The 19,133-nt window shown below is 41.0% G+C and overlaps 1 protein-coding gene across 3 annotated transcripts in view; it reads left to right on the forward strand.

Annotated features, from left to right (window-relative positions):
* The window catches only part of FREM3 (FRAS1 related extracellular matrix 3), an 82,297-nt gene extending 63,420 nt beyond the window's left edge, over positions 1-18,877 (forward strand). Inside the window, exons 11-25 of one of the 3 annotated variants that reach the window (XR_014552290.1) lie at positions 78-260; positions 1,337-1,467; positions 2,138-2,296; positions 3,298-3,601; positions 4,712-4,843; positions 5,209-5,540; positions 9,878-10,070; positions 10,488-10,592; positions 10,800-10,927; positions 12,035-12,169; positions 13,728-13,854; positions 14,995-15,182; positions 15,278-15,424; positions 16,009-17,045; positions 17,129-18,877. Coding sequence is in view for 2 of the 3 variants with exons in the window: in XM_083631523.1 (XP_083487649.1) it covers positions 78-260; positions 1,337-1,467; positions 2,138-2,296; positions 3,298-3,601; positions 4,712-4,843; positions 5,209-5,540; positions 9,878-10,070; positions 10,488-10,592; positions 10,800-10,927; positions 12,035-12,169; positions 13,728-13,854; positions 14,995-15,182; positions 15,278-15,424; positions 16,009-16,539 (2,795 nt within the window). In the remaining variant the exon portion in view is untranslated. Of the gene's footprint in view, positions 1-66; positions 261-1,336; positions 1,468-2,137; positions 2,297-3,297; positions 3,602-4,711; positions 4,844-5,208; positions 5,541-9,877; positions 10,071-10,487; positions 10,593-10,799; positions 10,928-12,034; positions 12,170-13,727; positions 13,855-14,994; positions 15,183-15,277; positions 15,425-16,008 lie in introns of those variants that run through there. The other 2 variants (XM_083631523.1, XM_083631524.1) reach the window with 2 other exon arrangements.
* The last annotated feature ends 256 nt before the right edge of the window (positions 18,878-19,133 follow it).

A 19,133-nucleotide genomic window follows, 5' to 3' on the forward strand; every position in this document is an offset into this window, starting at 1 on the left:
GTCCTTCAGACAATTCTGCCTATGTATAAATAAAATTATTAAACAGGAGAGAGTGATGTTTTTCAGTTCTCTTGCAGAACCAGTGATTAAGTTCTCCGAAATCAAATACAGCATTCAAGAACCTCAAGAACCTGGGGAGATTGCAGTTGTAAAGATTCCAGTCTTGCGCGTGGGGGACAGTTCCAAAGTTTCCATTGTGAGAATCCATACTAAAGATGGTTCAGCTACCTCTGGAGAAGACTATAATCCAATGTCTGACGGTGAGGCTTTCCTCTGAATCTTAGAAAAATTAAGTAAATATTATTTATTTACACACACACACACACACACACCACCTTTCATATGAATGCAGATTATAATTTTAAACCAGTAAAAACACATTATAAATTAGCTCAGTTGAATGCAAATTAAAATACAGCTGAGTGCACAACAGCTAAGGCCTTCTCTTCCGTTGGTCACCACCAGAGGTAGTTCCACAGGCTGTGGTACAACCAAGAGGGCATCGCCCTGAGAATTTCAGTAGCCTGGGCGCGGCCTATATGGGTGCAGGTATTTCCTCCACTGACCAGATTGTTAAGTGTTTTTTAAAGTCAGCAACAGACACTTAAGCTTGACTCAGTAGCAAATTGGCATCTAGTGCTGCTTATTTAGCAGAGATGTTTCATAATCAAAGTAGGCTGCTCCTGTTAGCAACCCAACTGCTGCATTTTACACAAGCTAAAGCAGGGGTCAGCAAACTTGTTCAGCAGGGGGCCGGTCCACTGTCCCTCAGACCTTGTGGGTGGACTTTTTTTTTGGGGGGGGGGGAAATGAATGAATTCATATGCCCCACAAATAACCCAGAGAGGCATTTTAAATAACAGCACACATTCTACTCATGTAAAAACATGCTGATTCCCGGACTGTCCGCAGGCCGGATTTAGAAGGTGATTGGGCCTTAGTTTGCCTACCCATGAGCTAAAGCTTCCAGACCAACCTTAAGGGCAGCCCTACACAGTGTGTATTACAACAGTCCAATCCTTAGGTTACCAGTGCATGGATCCCTCTGGTCATCTGATCCCTGTCCAGAATCTGGCACAACAGCCAAAACTGAGAAAGGGTGCCTTCAGCCGCTGCTAACCTCCACTGACAACAATGAGCACCCTTAGACTATTCGTACTAGTCCTAGGTATTTTGCTTGGTTTTTAGCAGTTGGTTTTCTGCCAGCCAGGTGCCCAACATGAGTTTGACACGGTGTGTGAGGAGCCAAGACTGTTGCCTTTTGGAACCTAGCCTAACTGTGCTGATGACCGGAGAGGGAAAGTTTAGTTCTTTCTATAATATATCTTCATTTCAGATATTGAATTCAAAGAAGGAGAAACAGAGCACTTTGTTGAGGTTGAAGTTTTGTATGATGGAGTGAGAGAAATTCGTGAAGCATTCACAGTGCACTTGAAACCAGATGAGAATATGGTAGCTGAGACACAGGTAAGAACTAGGTTATTTTTGGTTAGTTGTGGACACAATTGCCTTTGATCATGATGATTCAGAAACAGCAACAAATAAAAGTGTCGCTGTTTTTTGACTTCCTTAGATGCCAGTTTTGAGGACCAAACTAGACTGGAAGCCTAGGATCAGGTCTCCTGCTTTTTTAAAAAAAAAACACCTTTGGTATCAGATACGCAGGACCTCAAATCTAAACAGAACTGTGACACTGAAGGAAGTTTCATCCTTCTCCCTTTTACCTAATTTGAAATCCTTCCCCCTAGGTGCTATTTGAGAAATGTGTTCAAATACAATCTAATCGTACCTAGTTGGACCCTCAATGAAAAATACCTATTTTTATTATGTGCCTAATCTGTGCTCAAACATTATCTGTTTCGTGGCAGAACTTCTTTCACATACAAACAGCCATCTGATGTCATCTGGCTGTTTGTTTGCTTTTATTAAAAGTTTTGGAAATTGTATCCTGTATGAGTTAGCTTAGTGCATTTTTTAAAAAAGATACCTTGTAACAGACATAGGGTGGATCCAAGTGTTTCCTTACTCCAGTGGAAAGGAACTTTTCTGCTCCATCTTGCAAAGGTTGCAGTATAAAAGTTTGCAGTAGAAGCAGCATGCCTGCAGATGGAACCTTCTTTTCTGCCTTTCCTTTCAGATGAACAAAGCTATTGTGTACATTGAAGAAATGGACAGTGTGGCAGATGTGACTTTCCCAGCTGTGCCCCAGGTTGTCTCTCTCTTGCTGTATGACGACACTGCTAAAAGCAAAGGAAACCCCCAGCCTCCAACTGGCTACCCTGTTGTGTGTGTAACGGTATGCTCTGCTCTGCCAGCTCTTCTCCAGATTATATTTTCTAAAGGTCTGCTACTAGCTGGGAAGTGAACACTTTCTGGATGTGTAAAACAGTGGCATGGATCCCCTTGGGAGGTGGTGGACTCTCCTTCCTTGGAGGTTTTTAGGCAGAGGTTGGATGGCCATCTGTCATGGATGCTTCAGTTGAGATTCCTGCATTGCAGGGGGTTGGACTAGATGACACTTGGGTTCCCTTCCAACTCTACAGTTCTATGACTCTGTGATTCTATAATCTCCTTAGCTCTCCTGGAGGCTTAAGGCATGCATTCAGTTTCAGTACTTAGAATTACACACCTCATTTCTCGAGAACTGATATTTGGCATTTTATAGCAGTTTCAGTTTTCAGAGCATATTATGATCTTCATTTTGCATGCCCGTGAGATGAGTCACTTTTACTCCCATTTCACAGGTAGAAAACTGATGTAAAGAGATAGTAAGATGCTCAATACCACTCAATGAGCCGTCCATAGAGGTTGTATCCTATCCAGGTTCTTACTTTTCTGTTTTGGGAAACTGAGGCCAGTTTAAACTTATTAAACTTTCAAGCCCTGGCTCACAATTGGATGAAAGCACAAGAAGAAATGAACTTCAGTTCCTGCCTTTTTTCTGACTTTAGCTAATGCATGGTATGATTTACATATATTATATGACACAGGTTTCTTTTCCTTCCAAGCACCTGGAAGGCATCTGAGCTGTGATAAACTGACTGCTTTCCACAGTATCAGACTGTTAATTTTATATGCCACACACATTAAGATTCAATTCCTCAATTATTATGAAACTAAAATGCAGCATCTATGGTGATGAAACCAGTAGCAAGAAAAAAAAATGAACTTCTTAAATACTAATGCAACATGAGGAAAAATACATTTTACTTAGAATTTGATCTGAATTATTTACTTTCCTGGAGCATGTTTAGATATAACTCAATGGATTCATTGTATGTTTCTATTTAACTTCAGGCATGCAACCCCAAATATTCAGATTATGACAAGACTGGATCTATTTGTGCTGCTGAAAACATCAATGACACGCTGACTTTGTATCGCTGGCTTGTCAGCGCTCCAAGTGGCAGTGATGGGGTTACCAGTCCCATGCGAGAAGTGGACTCCAACACCTTCTTCACCAACACCAAGTCCATTGCCTTGGACTCCATATATTTCCAGGCTGGTTCGAGGGTCCAGTGTGCAGCACGTGCTGTCAATGCCAATGGAGATGTGGGTTTAGAATTACTGAGCCCAATTTACACAATAAACAGAGGAGAAGGTAAGGAAGCAGAAAGTCTTCATGAATGAAGTAAAATCTAGAGGTTTTTGTGAAGCTGAAATAGATGTTTGTTTCAAAGGGCTTTTTCATAGTTCAAGGACACACACACCGGATGTGAAGCACGGGATGTAGGGGATGTGGTTGGGGAGGGGGGTCTATTCTGGGGAAAGTTTGGGGGCCAAATAGAAAAGCTTGGAGGGCCACATTCAGATCCAGTCCTGAGGTTCTCATCCTCTGCAAAGTTGTATAGTATATGCCTGCTTCTTGTAGCGCTTTCACCTTAATGAAATGGGTGGAAAGGCTATGGAAATCAGTGACTTTGCATGCAGGGATGTTATGGCCGTTTTGCCGATGTGCTGAGCCAAGCCATGGTTTGACTGAGCATGTCATCCAACCTCTGGCTTATGTTTCATTTCCCCTGCTGAACTACAAGCTGTAAACCAGAGGGCAAACCTTGGTTGTAGCCCATCACATATTTTGTCCTGTTATCATATTTTGCACTTCCACCAAGGGTTTCCTTACATCTTGCAGCTGAAACTATAAAGTAGGCAAGTTCCATAATCAAAGCAAAGAGCTCTGTTCTCACATGTCGGCTCTGCAACCTGCTGGAACTGGATGTTCTAATCATATATGGATGAGTATATGGATCATACTTGTGGGTAGGTGGGGAGCAGGCACAGGCCCAATATAACTTAGTTTCATCATCAGGAAGTGAAATAAAAGGGCAATCTCAGTCCATACAGCAGTTCCTGTGAATGAGAGACCAAGATGGCGCCAATCCAATGCTTCTGTGATGCATATTATAGCTTCTGTCTTTCCTGTGGAGGTAGAGGAAAGCTTCATCCCATACTGGTTCCTGTCCTATTGAATTGGGGGGGGGTGCTGCTGCATGGAACAAAAAGGGCCCCTGCTGCTGCTACCACTCAGGTAAACTGGGGCTGTGCCCAATAGTGTTGGCTTCACAATCAAATCAAGAGTATATTATGTCAACCATAAGATTACTTGTGTTTTCAAAGTATCAGCATTTATAAATTTGGTTCTTCCAAGGAAAGATGAAGCAGAATTACTCTCACTTTGTTTTTAATCAACCTTTTGCCCTTTCCCACGTAGGTTTGTGTCAGCCCCGTATACCAGGAACGGTCGGAGCAGAACCTTTCTCAGCCAGAATACGTTACACAGGTCCTGATGATCCTGACTATTCCAACCTGATCAAATTAACAGTTACAATGCCTCATATGGATGGTAAGTAGTAGACACGTGCATTTGATTAATACTGAACAAGAACTGGTGCAGCACTATCTGTCATCCCAATCACATGACTGGTGATTCAAAACAAAGAGGAGGTACTTATTCACACAGCTAATAGTTAAACACTTGGATTCACTATCTCAAAGTGGGATGGTGACCACCAACTTAAATGGGTTAAAAATTCATGGAGATAAGGCTACCAGTGGTACTAGTTGTGATGCTATCCTGCCCCTGAATGTACCAGTTGTTAGGGAAGAACGGGAGACAGCTTTGTCCCTGCCTGTGGAATTCTCATGGTTGTCCACTGTGCAAAACAGGTTGCTTTATATGGCTTGTCTTGCATGTTCTTCTATTTTCAGGGATGTTGCCAGTTATATCAACTAGACCTTTGTCCAACTTTGAGCTGACTCTTAGCCCTGATGGCACTCGTGTAGGCAATCACAAGTGCTCAAACCTCTTGGATTATAACGAAATTGAAACAACTTACGGATTCATCACAGAGGACACCAAGAACCCAGAAGTGATTGGAGAAACTTCACCCTACCAGTACAGCAGCGCTGTGCGATCTGCCAAGACCTTGCGTTTCTACCGTAACCTCAATCTGGAAGCCTGCCTGTGGGAGTTTAACAGCTACTATGACATGTCAGAACTGCTTACTGACTGCAGTGGCTCCATTGGCACAGATGGTCAGGTATGCTGCGTGCATGAAAAGCAAGCCTATGTAACTGAAAAGAAAATGCTAGCATTATTCCCAGTTGCATGCACTTGAGTTTGCAGCATGGGAACTTGGGAAGCTGTCTTTATACAAAGACAAACTATTCACCTATCTAGCCTTATTTATCCATTTATCTGCTCCGAATGGCGGTGGCTATTGTGGGTGAGGTCTTTTACATCCCTCGCTGCCCGACTCATTTAAATGGGCGAGCTCTGCCACTGAGCACATCTCTATGGAAGCCATGAGGCGATAATTGAGTTTTATATGGCAGCTGAAGGGTATGTTGGCATCTGCTCCATGACTGTACTTAACGGGTTTGTGGAAGTGGGATTTAGTTTCCTTTCGTGTTTTGCTTTTCTGTGCAATGCTTGATGCATTTCCAATACCACCCGTGTTGTTATTAATGGTCCATATCTTATAACAGGTTGAGTTTAAACACCAAATAGCAACTCTTCTGTCGGAAATTAATTTGCTTGGCAAAATGTCATCATTGAGGATTTCTTAAGACATCTCTGTGGCACACTGAAATAGTCAGGGGGATGGGGTTGCACAAGATTGAAAATCAAGGCTTCTTGAAAAAATACTTTTCTTAGTGTTCCTAAGACTCGGGTGCCCTAAGAAACTACATTTCCCAAGGAATCTGGTTTCTGGAGCACAGCTGTGTCAGGTATAATGAAGCCCCCTGGTGCTGGTATTTGGCATCTCCACTGCCAGGTCAGTTTGGGTGAAAGTGGAGGCTAGTGCCAAGCTCATAATGATCCACGCCAAGATTTCAGAGGAGCTTTGGCCTGCTCTTCCCTGGCAAACACAGAAGCCTAAGATGTTACATTTTGAACCTTGTACTTCCATGCCACTCCGTTGGTGGCTGCAAGCTTCCTTGTTTATCTGTCCTATTAAACCACTCTCTACTGTTAGCCACAGGTCAGTGCGCTGGAACCAGGTTAATACAGAGCTTGCTAAATCTGAATTGCCTTTAGCACTTAACTCTGATCCTGGTTATACAGGCACACTTGTTGAGTGCATATACTTGTTACGGTACCTTCAGATTAGGTACAGCATGACAGCCTGGCTGAAAACTGGTACAAACAGCTACCTGCTTGTGGTAGCTGCGTCTGGTTTTGTTTTTATAGCTTGCACCTGTGCCAGCTGTGCTTTCTTACGCCAATCAGGTTTCGTTCTCATTTATTCAGAGCAGAGCCTGCCGTGAACACATGAAGCTAACTTATATTGAGTTCATCATTGACCCATCCATCTCTAACTAGCTGCAGCGTTCTGGTGCATCATATGGAGATCTTTTCCAACCCTTCTAGCTAAAATATTTGAAATCTGGAGACAGAGACGGGTCCAGTATTTATTTACTGGGGGCAGAGGGCGGAAGTTGGAGCTTTCTGGGATTTTTGAATGCAGATAATGTGCATGGCCATTGAGCTACGGCCCCTCCCTGATTTGCCAATTATCACAGACCTCCTTTACAGGAATAGTGGCCCAATGTAGGTTTTGCTTCTTCCACACAAGTCTAACATTCCCATTTGCTGGGCTCCAAGAAACTGCCACAAACAGCATGGCAGTCATGTGCAGTGACTTTCAAATACTTTGCATGACCTCATTAGAAACACTATTTGATTTATGACGAACACTGCTCACCTCAGTAACCAAGATGGATGTGGCATGGGAGCTCACTGCATAAACAGCACTGCAGTGACATGGACATCACAGTCACTTGCTGGGCAGGCAAGAGTGAGGTCTGGCACACAGTGTGCTCCTGATGAGGGAATGGTATACTGATTTGCACTAATACAGACACAGTCTTCTAGAGAGCCCTCATGTGAAAACTAATGAATGATTGATCTCATCTATCTTTAAGCTGACTTATTCCCAACTTAAATCCTTACAACATTCCCTTGATTAGTAAAAGCTGCTGACTGGTAACTCAGCATCTTGTATTGAAACCAACTATTATTGTAAAACTGTAAGGAAAGCAAAATGAAGAGTGTCAAAAACTCGCTTGTGCGGTCATGTTGGCTCATACCACACACAAAGGTTTCTAGTGGTTTCCCTGCCCCTTCTTTAAAATTCATGACAGTTGTAGCAAAATAGTTCTGTATGTAGTTCAGCTGTTGGTTGTTTCCAAATGCATATGCTCCCCTGTTAGTCACCTCTGCCCAGTCACCCCCATCTGGACTCTGCTCATTAACTCAGCCTCCCTCCTCTAGCAGCACCTCTAGAGAACACACACAAGGGTTTAGCATCTTGTAGCTTGAAGCTGCCTAGCAACAAGGCTTGGACTTTTACAAAGGATTCCCAGACTCAGACGCAGGCACGTTCTATTTCATATGCAATTAAGTTAATCAGTAGGACCATAACATGATGCTCGTTAGTGAGCATACATGCTCATCTTTTAAACTGTGTGGCAGTTGCATGCTATATGTGTACATTGGATTTTTGTGTGAAGGACACAAACCTTTTCACCACATGATAAGCCCTTGTCCCTTGAATTTCAAAAGCGACTTTGCCATGAAATACATGTGGAGCCACTTTCAGAGAGAGAAGCAAAGATTTCCATTTATGTGCTGCTTAAAAGGTAAAGGGTAAAGGGACCCCTGACCATTAGATCCAATCGTGGACGACTCTGGGGTTGCGGCGCTCATCTCGCTTTATTGGCCGAGGGAGCCGGCGTACAGCTTCCAGGTCATGTGGCCAGCATAACTAAGCCACTTCTGGTGAACCAGAGCAGCGCACGGAAACGCCATTTACCTTCCTGCCGGAGCAGTACCTATTTATCTACTTGCACTTTGACGTGCTTCCAAACTGCTAGGTTGGCAGGAGCAGGGACCGAGCAACGGGAGCTCACCCCGTCACGGGGATTCGAACCGCCAACCTTCCGATCGGCAGGTCCTAGGCTCTGTGGTTTAACGCACAGCACCACCCGCGTCTCTTATGTGCTGCTTACACACAAGTAAAAGATGCCTGTGTTGACAGCACATTCATTGCAGTAAGTGTATCACTGCAACGTGGGATTTTATCTTGCAAGTTCAAGGAAGATGAAATATCACATTGTAGTGAATGGGTTAACATTATTTATTCATTCATTATTTTATTTATAGTAGTCATAGCACAACAACAAGAAGAAAAACATAACAATAAAAGAAAATAACTGTTCAGTCATTAAAAGCAGCAGCAGTAGTATTGTTTCAACTAAATTTTACTCAGAGTGCTCCTTTTGAAATGAATGGACCTGGCTCAGTTAGGTTTACTCTGAGTAAAACATAGTTGAAACAGTCATGCAGGTGGGAACCCTGGCCTGTTGGTCCATGGAGGCTTAAAGATGTCTTCCACCTGTCAGGAGTCACCGCTCTTAACATCATTGTGCATGCAGTAAGCATGGCATAATGGGCTAGACAAGAGCATCTTGAATTTTTTGTTGATGATAATTGAAATAAAATTAGGATCATTTACTTGTCATATCAAGGTTGGGAAATCTGTGGCTGCCCAGATGTTACTGGACTCCAATTCCCATGGAATGATAGAAGTTGGGAATCCAGCATAATCGATAGGGCAAGTCAGTAAGGATTTGAGTTGCATTTTAATTTTGATCAAAGGCTGAGAGACTACTTTCATTATTGGGTGTTTCTTATTGTTTGGATTCTGAGCAAGTCATAGCATGTATTTATTAATGGCTGGACTTTTGACTGGCCCATTTCTTAACTGCCATGTGATTTGTTATCAGTGCTGAAAGTTAAGTAAAGGGGAAATGGGAAGCAAGCTTCAGTTTAACTTCCCCAAACTATCTGCATTGTTGTTTCTTTAAATGACCATTTCAAGAGCTTAATCATTACCCATTCACTTCCAAAAAGTTGGACCGGAATGCATTGGAGGTCACAAACAATTGTGAGACTGTTAGTATCAACTTAATCCTATAATAGGGACTTAGCTGTAACTCCAGATTACACTTTGGGATGACTGTCAAGTCAATTCCAGGGTGTTTGTGTTCTTTGCCAGGGTTGCATCTCAGAAGCCAGCAAGAGTGTTTGCCTGTCTGCCTGCCGGCTTGGATTTGATCCATGCTTCGTTCTCTCACACTTCAACACAAGCTGCAATTCATTCATAAATCATCAAAGTGGATTTCTAATCAAAGCCGGTGAAGTTTGTTCAGGAGCCAACATGTACATACACACACTCAGAACATCTGTCAAACTCACCAACTCAGGACGGAATGAGGATGAGACTTAATACCATTCCCAGAATGGTTGTGAAATTGACTTCTCAGGATGCAATCTGAACATAGCATAACCAAATACTATGGTGTTTTGCAGGTGTTAAATCTGGTCCAGTCGTATGTGACTCTGCGAGTGCCCCTGTATGTCTCCTACGTCTTCCATTCCCCGGCTGCTGTTGGAGGATGGCAGCACTTTGACTTGCAGTCTGAGCTCAAGCTCACCTTTGTGTATGATACTGCCATTCTTTGGAAGGATGGCATAGGAAGCCCACCAGAAGCTGAGCTCCAAGGTGATTTTGCTCAGTTCTTCTTTAATTGAAGCATTTTTATCTACTTTTCAGCTGAAATAGGGTTTCCAGAATGGCTCACAAAGACCAATAATGGCAGCCCCTGCCCCTGGGTTTACAATGTTGAGTACATTTTACTTTTTATTATTATTACAAATAATTTATTCATCACCTTCAGCACTCTCTGTGTACTCCTCCAAAATTGTACCAGTATATTGTTTTGGTGGGGAAACATGAAAATTTTGCCCAGAGGAGATTGGTACCCCATGTTTGCAAATAGAGTTATTCCACTGAAATCAAACAATCTGAAAATCACAGTAAACTGGGATGTACATAGCACCTGATATTCTCAAATGCTACAAGTAGCAAAGCTTTAATACCTTTTTGTATATAGTAATGACAATGGTTGTTTGAATTTAGGCTCCCTCTACCCAACCAGCATGCAGATCAATGATGAAGGGCGGCTTGTCGTCTACTTTAGGACTGAGATTCGATTCAGAGGGCAATTTGTGATGTCCCACCCAGGTAAGATTAGCTTTTTGCTTTCTACCTTAGGTATGCAATGCATCTTAAATTCTCCTTATTCTTTTTGGTGGAGATTTTGTTTTGCTTTTTGTGATCAAAGAGAAGTGAAATATTTCTTTTCAGAGATCATAAGAAGCCCTTGTGTGCCACTGTGTGCTGGATGGCAACATTCATTCTATCATAAAAACGTGTCCTTTTCCTTGACAGGTACTTCTTTGTTATCAATGGTGATGTCTGCCGATCACCCTGGCCTCACATTTACACTCAGCCTTTCTCAAAGTGAACAAACCTTCCACCAGCCTATGCAGCAATGGAAATTTGTCTCAGATTTTGCTGTGAGTGCCAACAATGCAGTTTTCTGTGGTACCTTTCGAGGGGGGCGGGGAGGCTTGTGGCTGTTACATAATACATTGTTCTTACAACTCTATGATTGGTTAAGCTGATAGATTGTGTGTTCTCCAAAACCAACACATCTGCATATTTTGTCCAGCATTTTGCTACCCAGCAAGCTTCATGTCTGATTACATGTATGGACATCACTCCTCCAAATTCAACACCATTACAGTGTCCCCTGCTGGGCACAAACTATGGAGAAAGTTATGCCCAATTCACACAGTGCCTCTTGGAATCTGAAATGTAAAATTTTCTCAATTCCAAAAAAAAAATCATCAGTACTTTTTATTCTTTATTAACTGAACTGGTGTTTTCTTAAGTATTGAATTTAAAGGTTATCATATAGACTTATTGTAGTTCTTTTATTTTCAGATTTTTGGGGTATTGGGTCCTTTGCTTTGTATGTATTTGGGGTTTTTTATGTTGTAAGCTACTTTGGGCTTCCTTTTGGGGGAGAAAAGCGAAATGCAAATAAATGATGAGATAGTGGAAGATTTATATACCAAAGATATGTCAGCCTCAACATTGGTTTCGAATGAGAACTTCAGTCACCTGTGATTCTTACTGCTAGAAGGAAAGCCATAATAATGGTTTCACCTTAATTAAAATATAAAATAACCTGCCAGCTGTGGATGCAGACAGAAATGAACACCAATCTTTTAAGCCCTTTCTTGAATCCTAAGCATATCCAGCCCTAAACATGTTTGCTCAGAAGTACATCCCATTGAGTTCCGTGGGGTTGCACTTTAGGATTGTAGGAAAACAAAAAGAGTTGCATGATGTGGGTGGGTGTCAGAATCAGTGAGTCATCTGCTGAGTAGAAGCAGCTGATGCTCTGCTCAGAAGCAGCCACCATGATTCTTAAAAAGTAGATGCCCAAAACAGATGAATTTAAACAGCCAAGTGAAGCAGTATTATGCTAAAGAGTCCATTGACAAATGTACTATCTTTCTGTTGTGTGTGTGTGTGTGTGTGTGTGCGCGCATGTATTAAACTAAAGCACTTTTAAACAAAAACTTCATATTCTGATCTTGCACCCCTTATTGTAGGTACGTGACTATTCGGGTACTTACACTGTGAAACTTATCCCCTGTATTGCTGCACCCAGCCAAGAATATACCCAGCCTGTCATTTGTAGCCCCCGGGAGCCAATCACCTTTGATCTAGATATCAGGTTCCAGCAGGTAAAACCTCTCTTGTGTTTAATGCTCTCAACAAAGTATTTTGACTGCATTTATCTGGGACATCATGCACACTCCCTTGGCAATTAAATTGAACTAAATTGTTTACTTGTGCAGCTCATCAGTAGTAGAGTCTGAACTAGTTTTACATACTGTATTTTTTATTTTCCACTGACTTAGAAGAGCTGGTCCTGAATATTTAAAAATCCACCAACTTGGGGTGAAGAGTCGGGAGCAGAATTAATGTTTAAATTTACAGATGTTTAAAGTGGGATGTATCCAATGGTGACTTTGAGCTAGCCAAAGCACCAGATGAGAGACCCCATTTTGCCAAGGTTCTTGCGCTAAGCCGCTATTGGATACAACCAATCTTCTTTGCCATTGACTGTAGTGCTAAACTTGGGTGTGGAATTTGATGTCCCACTTGAGTCAAGCCTGCCTTTGAAAATCACAGCCCTGTGATTTTCCTCTCTTCCCATAATTTAGGCACACTTATCTGTGTGCTATGTTTCCCTGTGTCTTCTCCATATCACTTGGCTGGGAAGGATTGCGGATGGTTACAGGGAAAGAGAAGAGCTCATTTGACATGCCCACCACTTTGGGCAGCAGCTCCATGTCCCTTTCCACTCTTGAAGTAGAAGAGAGGGCACTTCAGTGAAGAGCTACTAGCTAGCACAAGAGGGATGCATTGTAGTAACTGATTTGGACTGTACCACTGATGGTGTCTTGCTGGTCCTTGGTCTCTCATTTTTAACCAGCTGCCTTGAGCATCAAAACTAGCACAGTCCTTTAGTGGTTTGTGAGCTTTTGGCCCAAAATCCTTCTCCTGGAAGTGCCATAAGATGGGAGGGATCAGCCAAGATTTAAAAGCTATACTGAGCCTAATGAATGGGAAGAAGAGGGGCATAATTCATTAGTAGTGGTTTATATGCAGAAGGCCCCAGGATCAATGCCCAAATCACCAGTTAAAGGAATGAAGTAAGGAAGTGATGGGAAGGATCTTAGCCTGAGTCTTCAGAAGCTACTGCTGTTCAGCATAGATAATACAAGCCTAGGTGGACCACTGGTCTCACTCATTATGGTTGTCTTCAAGACTTCTGCACTATATTATGAATAGAACTTTCTGATTAAAGTGTGTTTCTTCTAATAAATGGGTTAATGGATTCAATCTGCTTGCACAGACTCTGCTCTTGTGCAAAGAGGTTGTTATTGTTGCTATTTTCATTTCTATACTGCTTTATAATTTTAAGAAGAAAAATCTCAAAGTGGTTTATGCCCACATTAACACATCAGATAAAACAATCCAGAATAAAACATTACCAAATAAGTTCAAGTATACAGTCAAAGCAACATAATTAACAGGAAACTAAAATATTATCTTAAAGATTTCAAAAGAAAAATTACTAAAGAAAGTTAAATATAAAATACACATTTAAATTAGCCGTTTTAAATTTGAAGGGCTAAAGCAAGCAAACTGATGTTGAGCAAGCATCAGAAAGAACTGAAATTGAGAAACTAATAGCTGACTTTCAAAACAGTGATTCTTTTTCTTTTTATATAGGTCAGTGACCCGGTAGCAGCTGAATTCAGTCTAAACACCCAAATGTTCCTGTTGTCAAAGAAGGACCTCTGGCTGTCTGATGGCTCCATGGGATTTGGAGAAGGAACAGATGTTGCATTCACAGAAGGCAAAAAATAGATTTACTCTTTACATATAGATGCCGGCATGCTACCTTTAGCATCCTGTTAGGATCAATTAATGTTCTTTCTTCTTAATATTATTCTCCACCTTTGACTAATGTTATGACTTCATAGTTGAGAATGTGAAAAGGGAATAGAAAAAGGAGGTGTATTTTGAAGGAAGAAGATGCTTTAATAAAAGTTACCAGGAAAAATAACTCTGGTTAGGCTTCAAGGGTGTTTTAAAGGGTGGTTGTATTTAAGAACAATTTCTTGAGTTTGAAAGTTATTGAACAAAGTGTCCCTGAATGAAATTGCTATTAGAAAGTAGGAGTCATAGTGTTCATAATGCGTCGCGTACTCAAACTGTTGCTAGGAAAACAAAACCATCTGTTTGATCAGTACTTACGGTAATTAACATCTATAATGCAGAACCCACTGGGCTTGTGTGGTTGGATATGGGCTGCCCCCTGGTGAGGAAAAGTGGGGTTGCACTCAACAAGTCTTGACAAGATGGTTGTATCTCTGAGAAATGCAGAGAACGCTTAACTAGGATTGATGTGAAGTCATTCAGCAAGATAAGCTTGTGCAAATTCACTTTAAAATTAGTCAGCACAGTAAGTGAACGCCTGATTCTACCACCCTGATTGCAAAGTTACTTTGCTAACCAAGTAAGGTTAGCACCATTGTGTACATCATGCAAATTGAGCACAATTGCTTTACAGTGGTACCTCGGGCTACATACCCTTCAGGTTACATACGCTTCAGGTTACATACTCCACTAACCCAGAAATAGTGCTTCAGGTTAAGAACTTTGCTTCAGGTTGAGAACAGAAATCGTGCTCCGGCAGCACAGCAGCAGCAGCAGCAGGAGGCCCCATTAGCTAAAGTGGTGCTTCAAGTTAAGAACAGTTTCAGGTTAAGTACGGACCTCCGGAACGAATTAAGTACTTAACCCGAGGTACCACTGTACACATTTTATTTTATTTTATGTTTTTAATTACATTTATTGTAAAATAAATAATGTTAATTATTTCTATATTGTATATTACTACTTTTCTATTGTCTGCTGTATGGGGTCTGATTACGTTTGAAGGTAAGGGGTATCAATGGTATTCCTAAATAACTTTTTATAAAAATATTTCTAGGCTCTGAAATCTATGGTCGTGTCATGGTGGATCCTGTCCAGAATTTAGGAGATTCTTTCATCTGTAACATCGAGAAGGTGTTTTTGTGCACTGGGGCTGACGGGTATGTCCCCAAGTACAGTCCAGATAACAAGGAATATGGTTGCCTAGCAGACTCCCCTTCCCTCTTATACAGATTCAAGATTCTGGTATGTACCATGGTACACTACAGCACAGTCCTAATACAAGAAGTTTGAAATAATGAATGTAATAATGTACCAGTGTTGGTTTCTTTGTCTTCTAGGATAAAGCTCAGCCTGATACCCAGGCAAAAGTGTTTGGAAATATGGCCTTCAATGCAAAACTCGCTGTTGATCACATAGATGGTTATCCTTTGGTAAAGCAGCCAGGGTCTGATGGATTCAGCATGTTGTCGACTCCGCTATTCCAGGTAACCTCTGAGAGCAATATTGTTCCAGAACTTTTGTATGTTGGAAACTAACTTCCTAACAAGCAAGGTATTTTTCAAAACTCCTGCAGTTTTTTGAAACGCAGCCATATGCATAACAGTGTTTTTTTTAAAAAAAAAAAGTGTTCTGGGAATTTTGTCAAAAACGTTTTTTGCTTTCTTTGTTGTCATATAAATTTACATGAAAGACAAGTTTTGGCACCATCAATCCAAACCTATTTATGATGAAATCTTTTTTTTCATGTCAGTGGAACTAAATAACTAAAACAGTTAAATGTTATTGATCAAGGGATGCAAAATCCTCACCTTCAAATACTCCCTGGAATAGATTGCAAACATTCCATCTTAAATCAAGTGACTGTATACAAAACATGTTTTAGGTTTGCATACTGTGTTGTTAAACTCTGCCCCCCTCCCATGCAAAATAGCATTGTCATGTTATTTTTATGTCAGGAGCAGTACTCTGGATGACAGTCATATTTGAAATCTTGAGCCCCAGAGAGATTAGGAGGCATTTAGCAACTTAATTTTGCTTAAAGTTGCCATGTGTGTTTTTAATTTAACAGGTAGCAGCAGGTCGAGAATGGTACATCCACACTATCTACATGGTTCGGTCACGTGAGAATTCCCACAAAGGCCTTGGAAAGAGAAGTGTTGAGTACCATCACTTTTTATCTTCAGCCAGTGGAATCCCAGGTGCTACACATTCTGGGCGCAGTCGGAGAGCCATCTCAGATGCTCCTACGCTTGCACAAGATATCAGTGCAGATAAGAATAGAGGCACCAACATCCAGCACATAGCTCTTGACCGGTCTAACAAAATTGTTATTGAGCAGAAAGATTGGTCCCCGCCAGGTAAACCGTATGAGAAGCCGGTCCTGGAAATTACTGGAAGCGACATGGAAGACAGGATTGTACCTATTGTCGGAGGTGCAGCTGGGCTGCTGCTTCTGATCAGCACGGTTTTGATTATCATCTTCCTATTGAAGAGAAAGGGACATTCTACTAATGGGAAAGCAAATTCCTGCACTGGCTATTCCAGCAGTAATGAAACTGTGACCACGCGGCACAGCAGCAGTGATAGCTCTGAAGTCTAAATTACATCACAAAGGTGAGGGTTGTCGTTTGAAGATACTTCATTTCATCATAAAAACTGGTATGGGGGGCTGTGTTTGCACAGACTTGGGAGCTGCCGTGTTGGTGCTAGGTTGTGTGAGATTCCAGCATACAAAAAGTGTAGCAAACAAGATGAAGTGTGTAGAAGTGTGAGTGCTTTATTTATAACTTAACTTCCTCCCCACCTACCCAGGAAAACAGGATGGATTCCTGGAATAAACTTAGCTTTCCCCCTTTTCTTCTTCAAATGGTGCTAAAAAAGATGAATCATCAGCTAGCAGCTATTAATGTGTCTTACCTACCATCATGAAAGCCTGGTGCTCCTCAAAGGGAAATTGATTTCCTTTTTGTTTAACTTGTATGATGTCTAGTTATACCCATCTTGTATATGGAAAGGGGTGGTGTGAGGGAAAATGAGAGAAGGGGTCAGATTTTAATGAGATAGGGTAGAAGAAAAGTATCTGTAATTAAATCTCAGAGCAGAATTGTGCTGTCCGAGTGGCTGAGAGATACACTGGAAAAAATGGAAAGCTAATTTAAAGAGTATTTCCCAAATGGTTTTACCAACAGGTATTACAAACACACCTTAATACAAGACCCTAAAGCTGACGCGTCCTTAGTATTTTATCATGCCTTTTACAATAACCCTAAATCATTACTAGATGGCCCTTCCTTTTGTCTTGCCTGCAGTTAGTAAAATGTCCATTAGCTTGGCAAATTTTGTAAGATATTGTGAATAACTTAAGACATTTATATCCTATAATTTGTTGTCAGATTCATTGAGCAAAATAACTAATTCAGCTATGTAATCTCTAAACCATCAAATGCAGCCACTGCAGTAAAGGAACTTGGAATCATTATCACCAAATGTTTTGGTAAAGGGTTGTGCGAAGCATGTTTCCTAATGCTGTAACAGTGGTATGAGGAAGCTAGACTGCATGGTTTCTTATTTGTGTGAAGCAGCACCATGTGGTTCAGGCTGTTCTATTCCATGTCAGGTAACCCTTTATCTTTACCCACATTTTTGAAACAATATTTGGCACTGGTCAGCATCTGACAGACTCAAATTGCTGTATGAAGACAGTCACGTCCATGACAACTAAATACAGCAACCATCTCAGTATGCCAGTGAGTATATATAACACTAAAAAATGTAGTTAGATTCATTTATTCTACATGCAGCTTTTGTAAATTTCATGTATGAATCTTCTGCTGAGCATTGCCTACAGCTAAGATAATGGGTTTAGACAAGGTCTGTTCACAGAAAATTCAAATATGCAGAATTTTATGCATGTTTACTCAAAAGCAAGTCATAATTTTTATAAGACATTTTCACTAAGTTTTATTTTGCTTAATTGGCCAGATTTTTTAACAGATAAGAGGTGGTGCCTATTTTAGAAGTATTTGCTTTTTCATTCAGGAGGTACTTTGTGCCCTGATACTTGTTTGCATCACAAAAGAAACAAACATATATGCAATTAATTAAAAATTCCTTATTGACTTTAACCCCCCCCCAAGCACATAACTGTAAATAGTGTTGTTAAGAAAAAAAACCTAAGTGATAAAACTGAAATGGGAAAGCTGTCAATTGATAAATCTGCCTTCTACAGACTAGAGAGCATATACAATAGCCCTCCAAACATGGAAATTGAGTTTTACTATGGCAGCTGACCTCAGATACTTCATTTAGCCACTGTGGCTGCAGCAACCTTTGACAAAGGAGAACAGTTACTATGTGCTTAAAAGCCTGCAATCCTATACCCGTTTATGTAAGATGTAAACCCCATTGAACTCAGGACTTACAGTGCAATCCTCTAAGCTTGCTTGGAAGTAATTGATGCTATGCAATTTAAACTAAGGTAGAGGGGCTGCTCCTCCTGCCTACCTGGGACCTGTTTCTTCCAGAGTGCAAGGGAGGGCAAAGCATATTAATCCAGCAAGTCCCACCAACCCAGTCTCTGTATTGTTGAAACATCTGCTTCAGCATCCCTTCAGCATCCCAAGTTACTGAAAGGGACTAAAATGCAAGTATTCCTTCATTACCTCGCCTTCTGTGTGATCTAGCTGTTACTGACCAGCTCCTTTCTTGCTGTTTATGGAATCAGAGATATAAGCATTAAAACATGCATTTGACACTGTTGTATATTTCTGCAATATGCTTATGCTACTTGTTTTCAAGATATGAGCAAAGCCGGTTCAGGCAAGCACTGAAACATTATCATTCAATTGTCCTGTCGCATATACGTTCTTATAATTGTGACCTTACACTTTTCATTGTGAAATTGCCAAAACGTTTTATAAAGGTTTTTTTCTTTCATACTTTTTTGTGTGAATTACTTGTCTCCTTACTATTCTTACGCTGTATTACCCCTGAATATTAAGCTGGTCAGTTCAAACTAAGTTAAGAAAGCCTAGTTTGTACAACAATCATGAAGGAAACAATACCAACTGCAAAAGATGTTTGCATGTAAGTGAATACAACTGACCTCTCATGAACTGGACTTACCTTTGAGATTTTTCTTTGCCTATTTCTTACATCCAGTATAGCTCGATTTGAATAATTTACTCCACATTA

The sequence above is a fragment of the Podarcis filfolensis genome, assembly GCF_964270895.1.
Source record: "Podarcis filfolensis genome assembly, chromosome: 9".
In the NCBI taxonomy this organism is placed as follows: Eukaryota; Metazoa; Chordata; class Lepidosauria; order Squamata; family Lacertidae; genus Podarcis; species Podarcis filfolensis.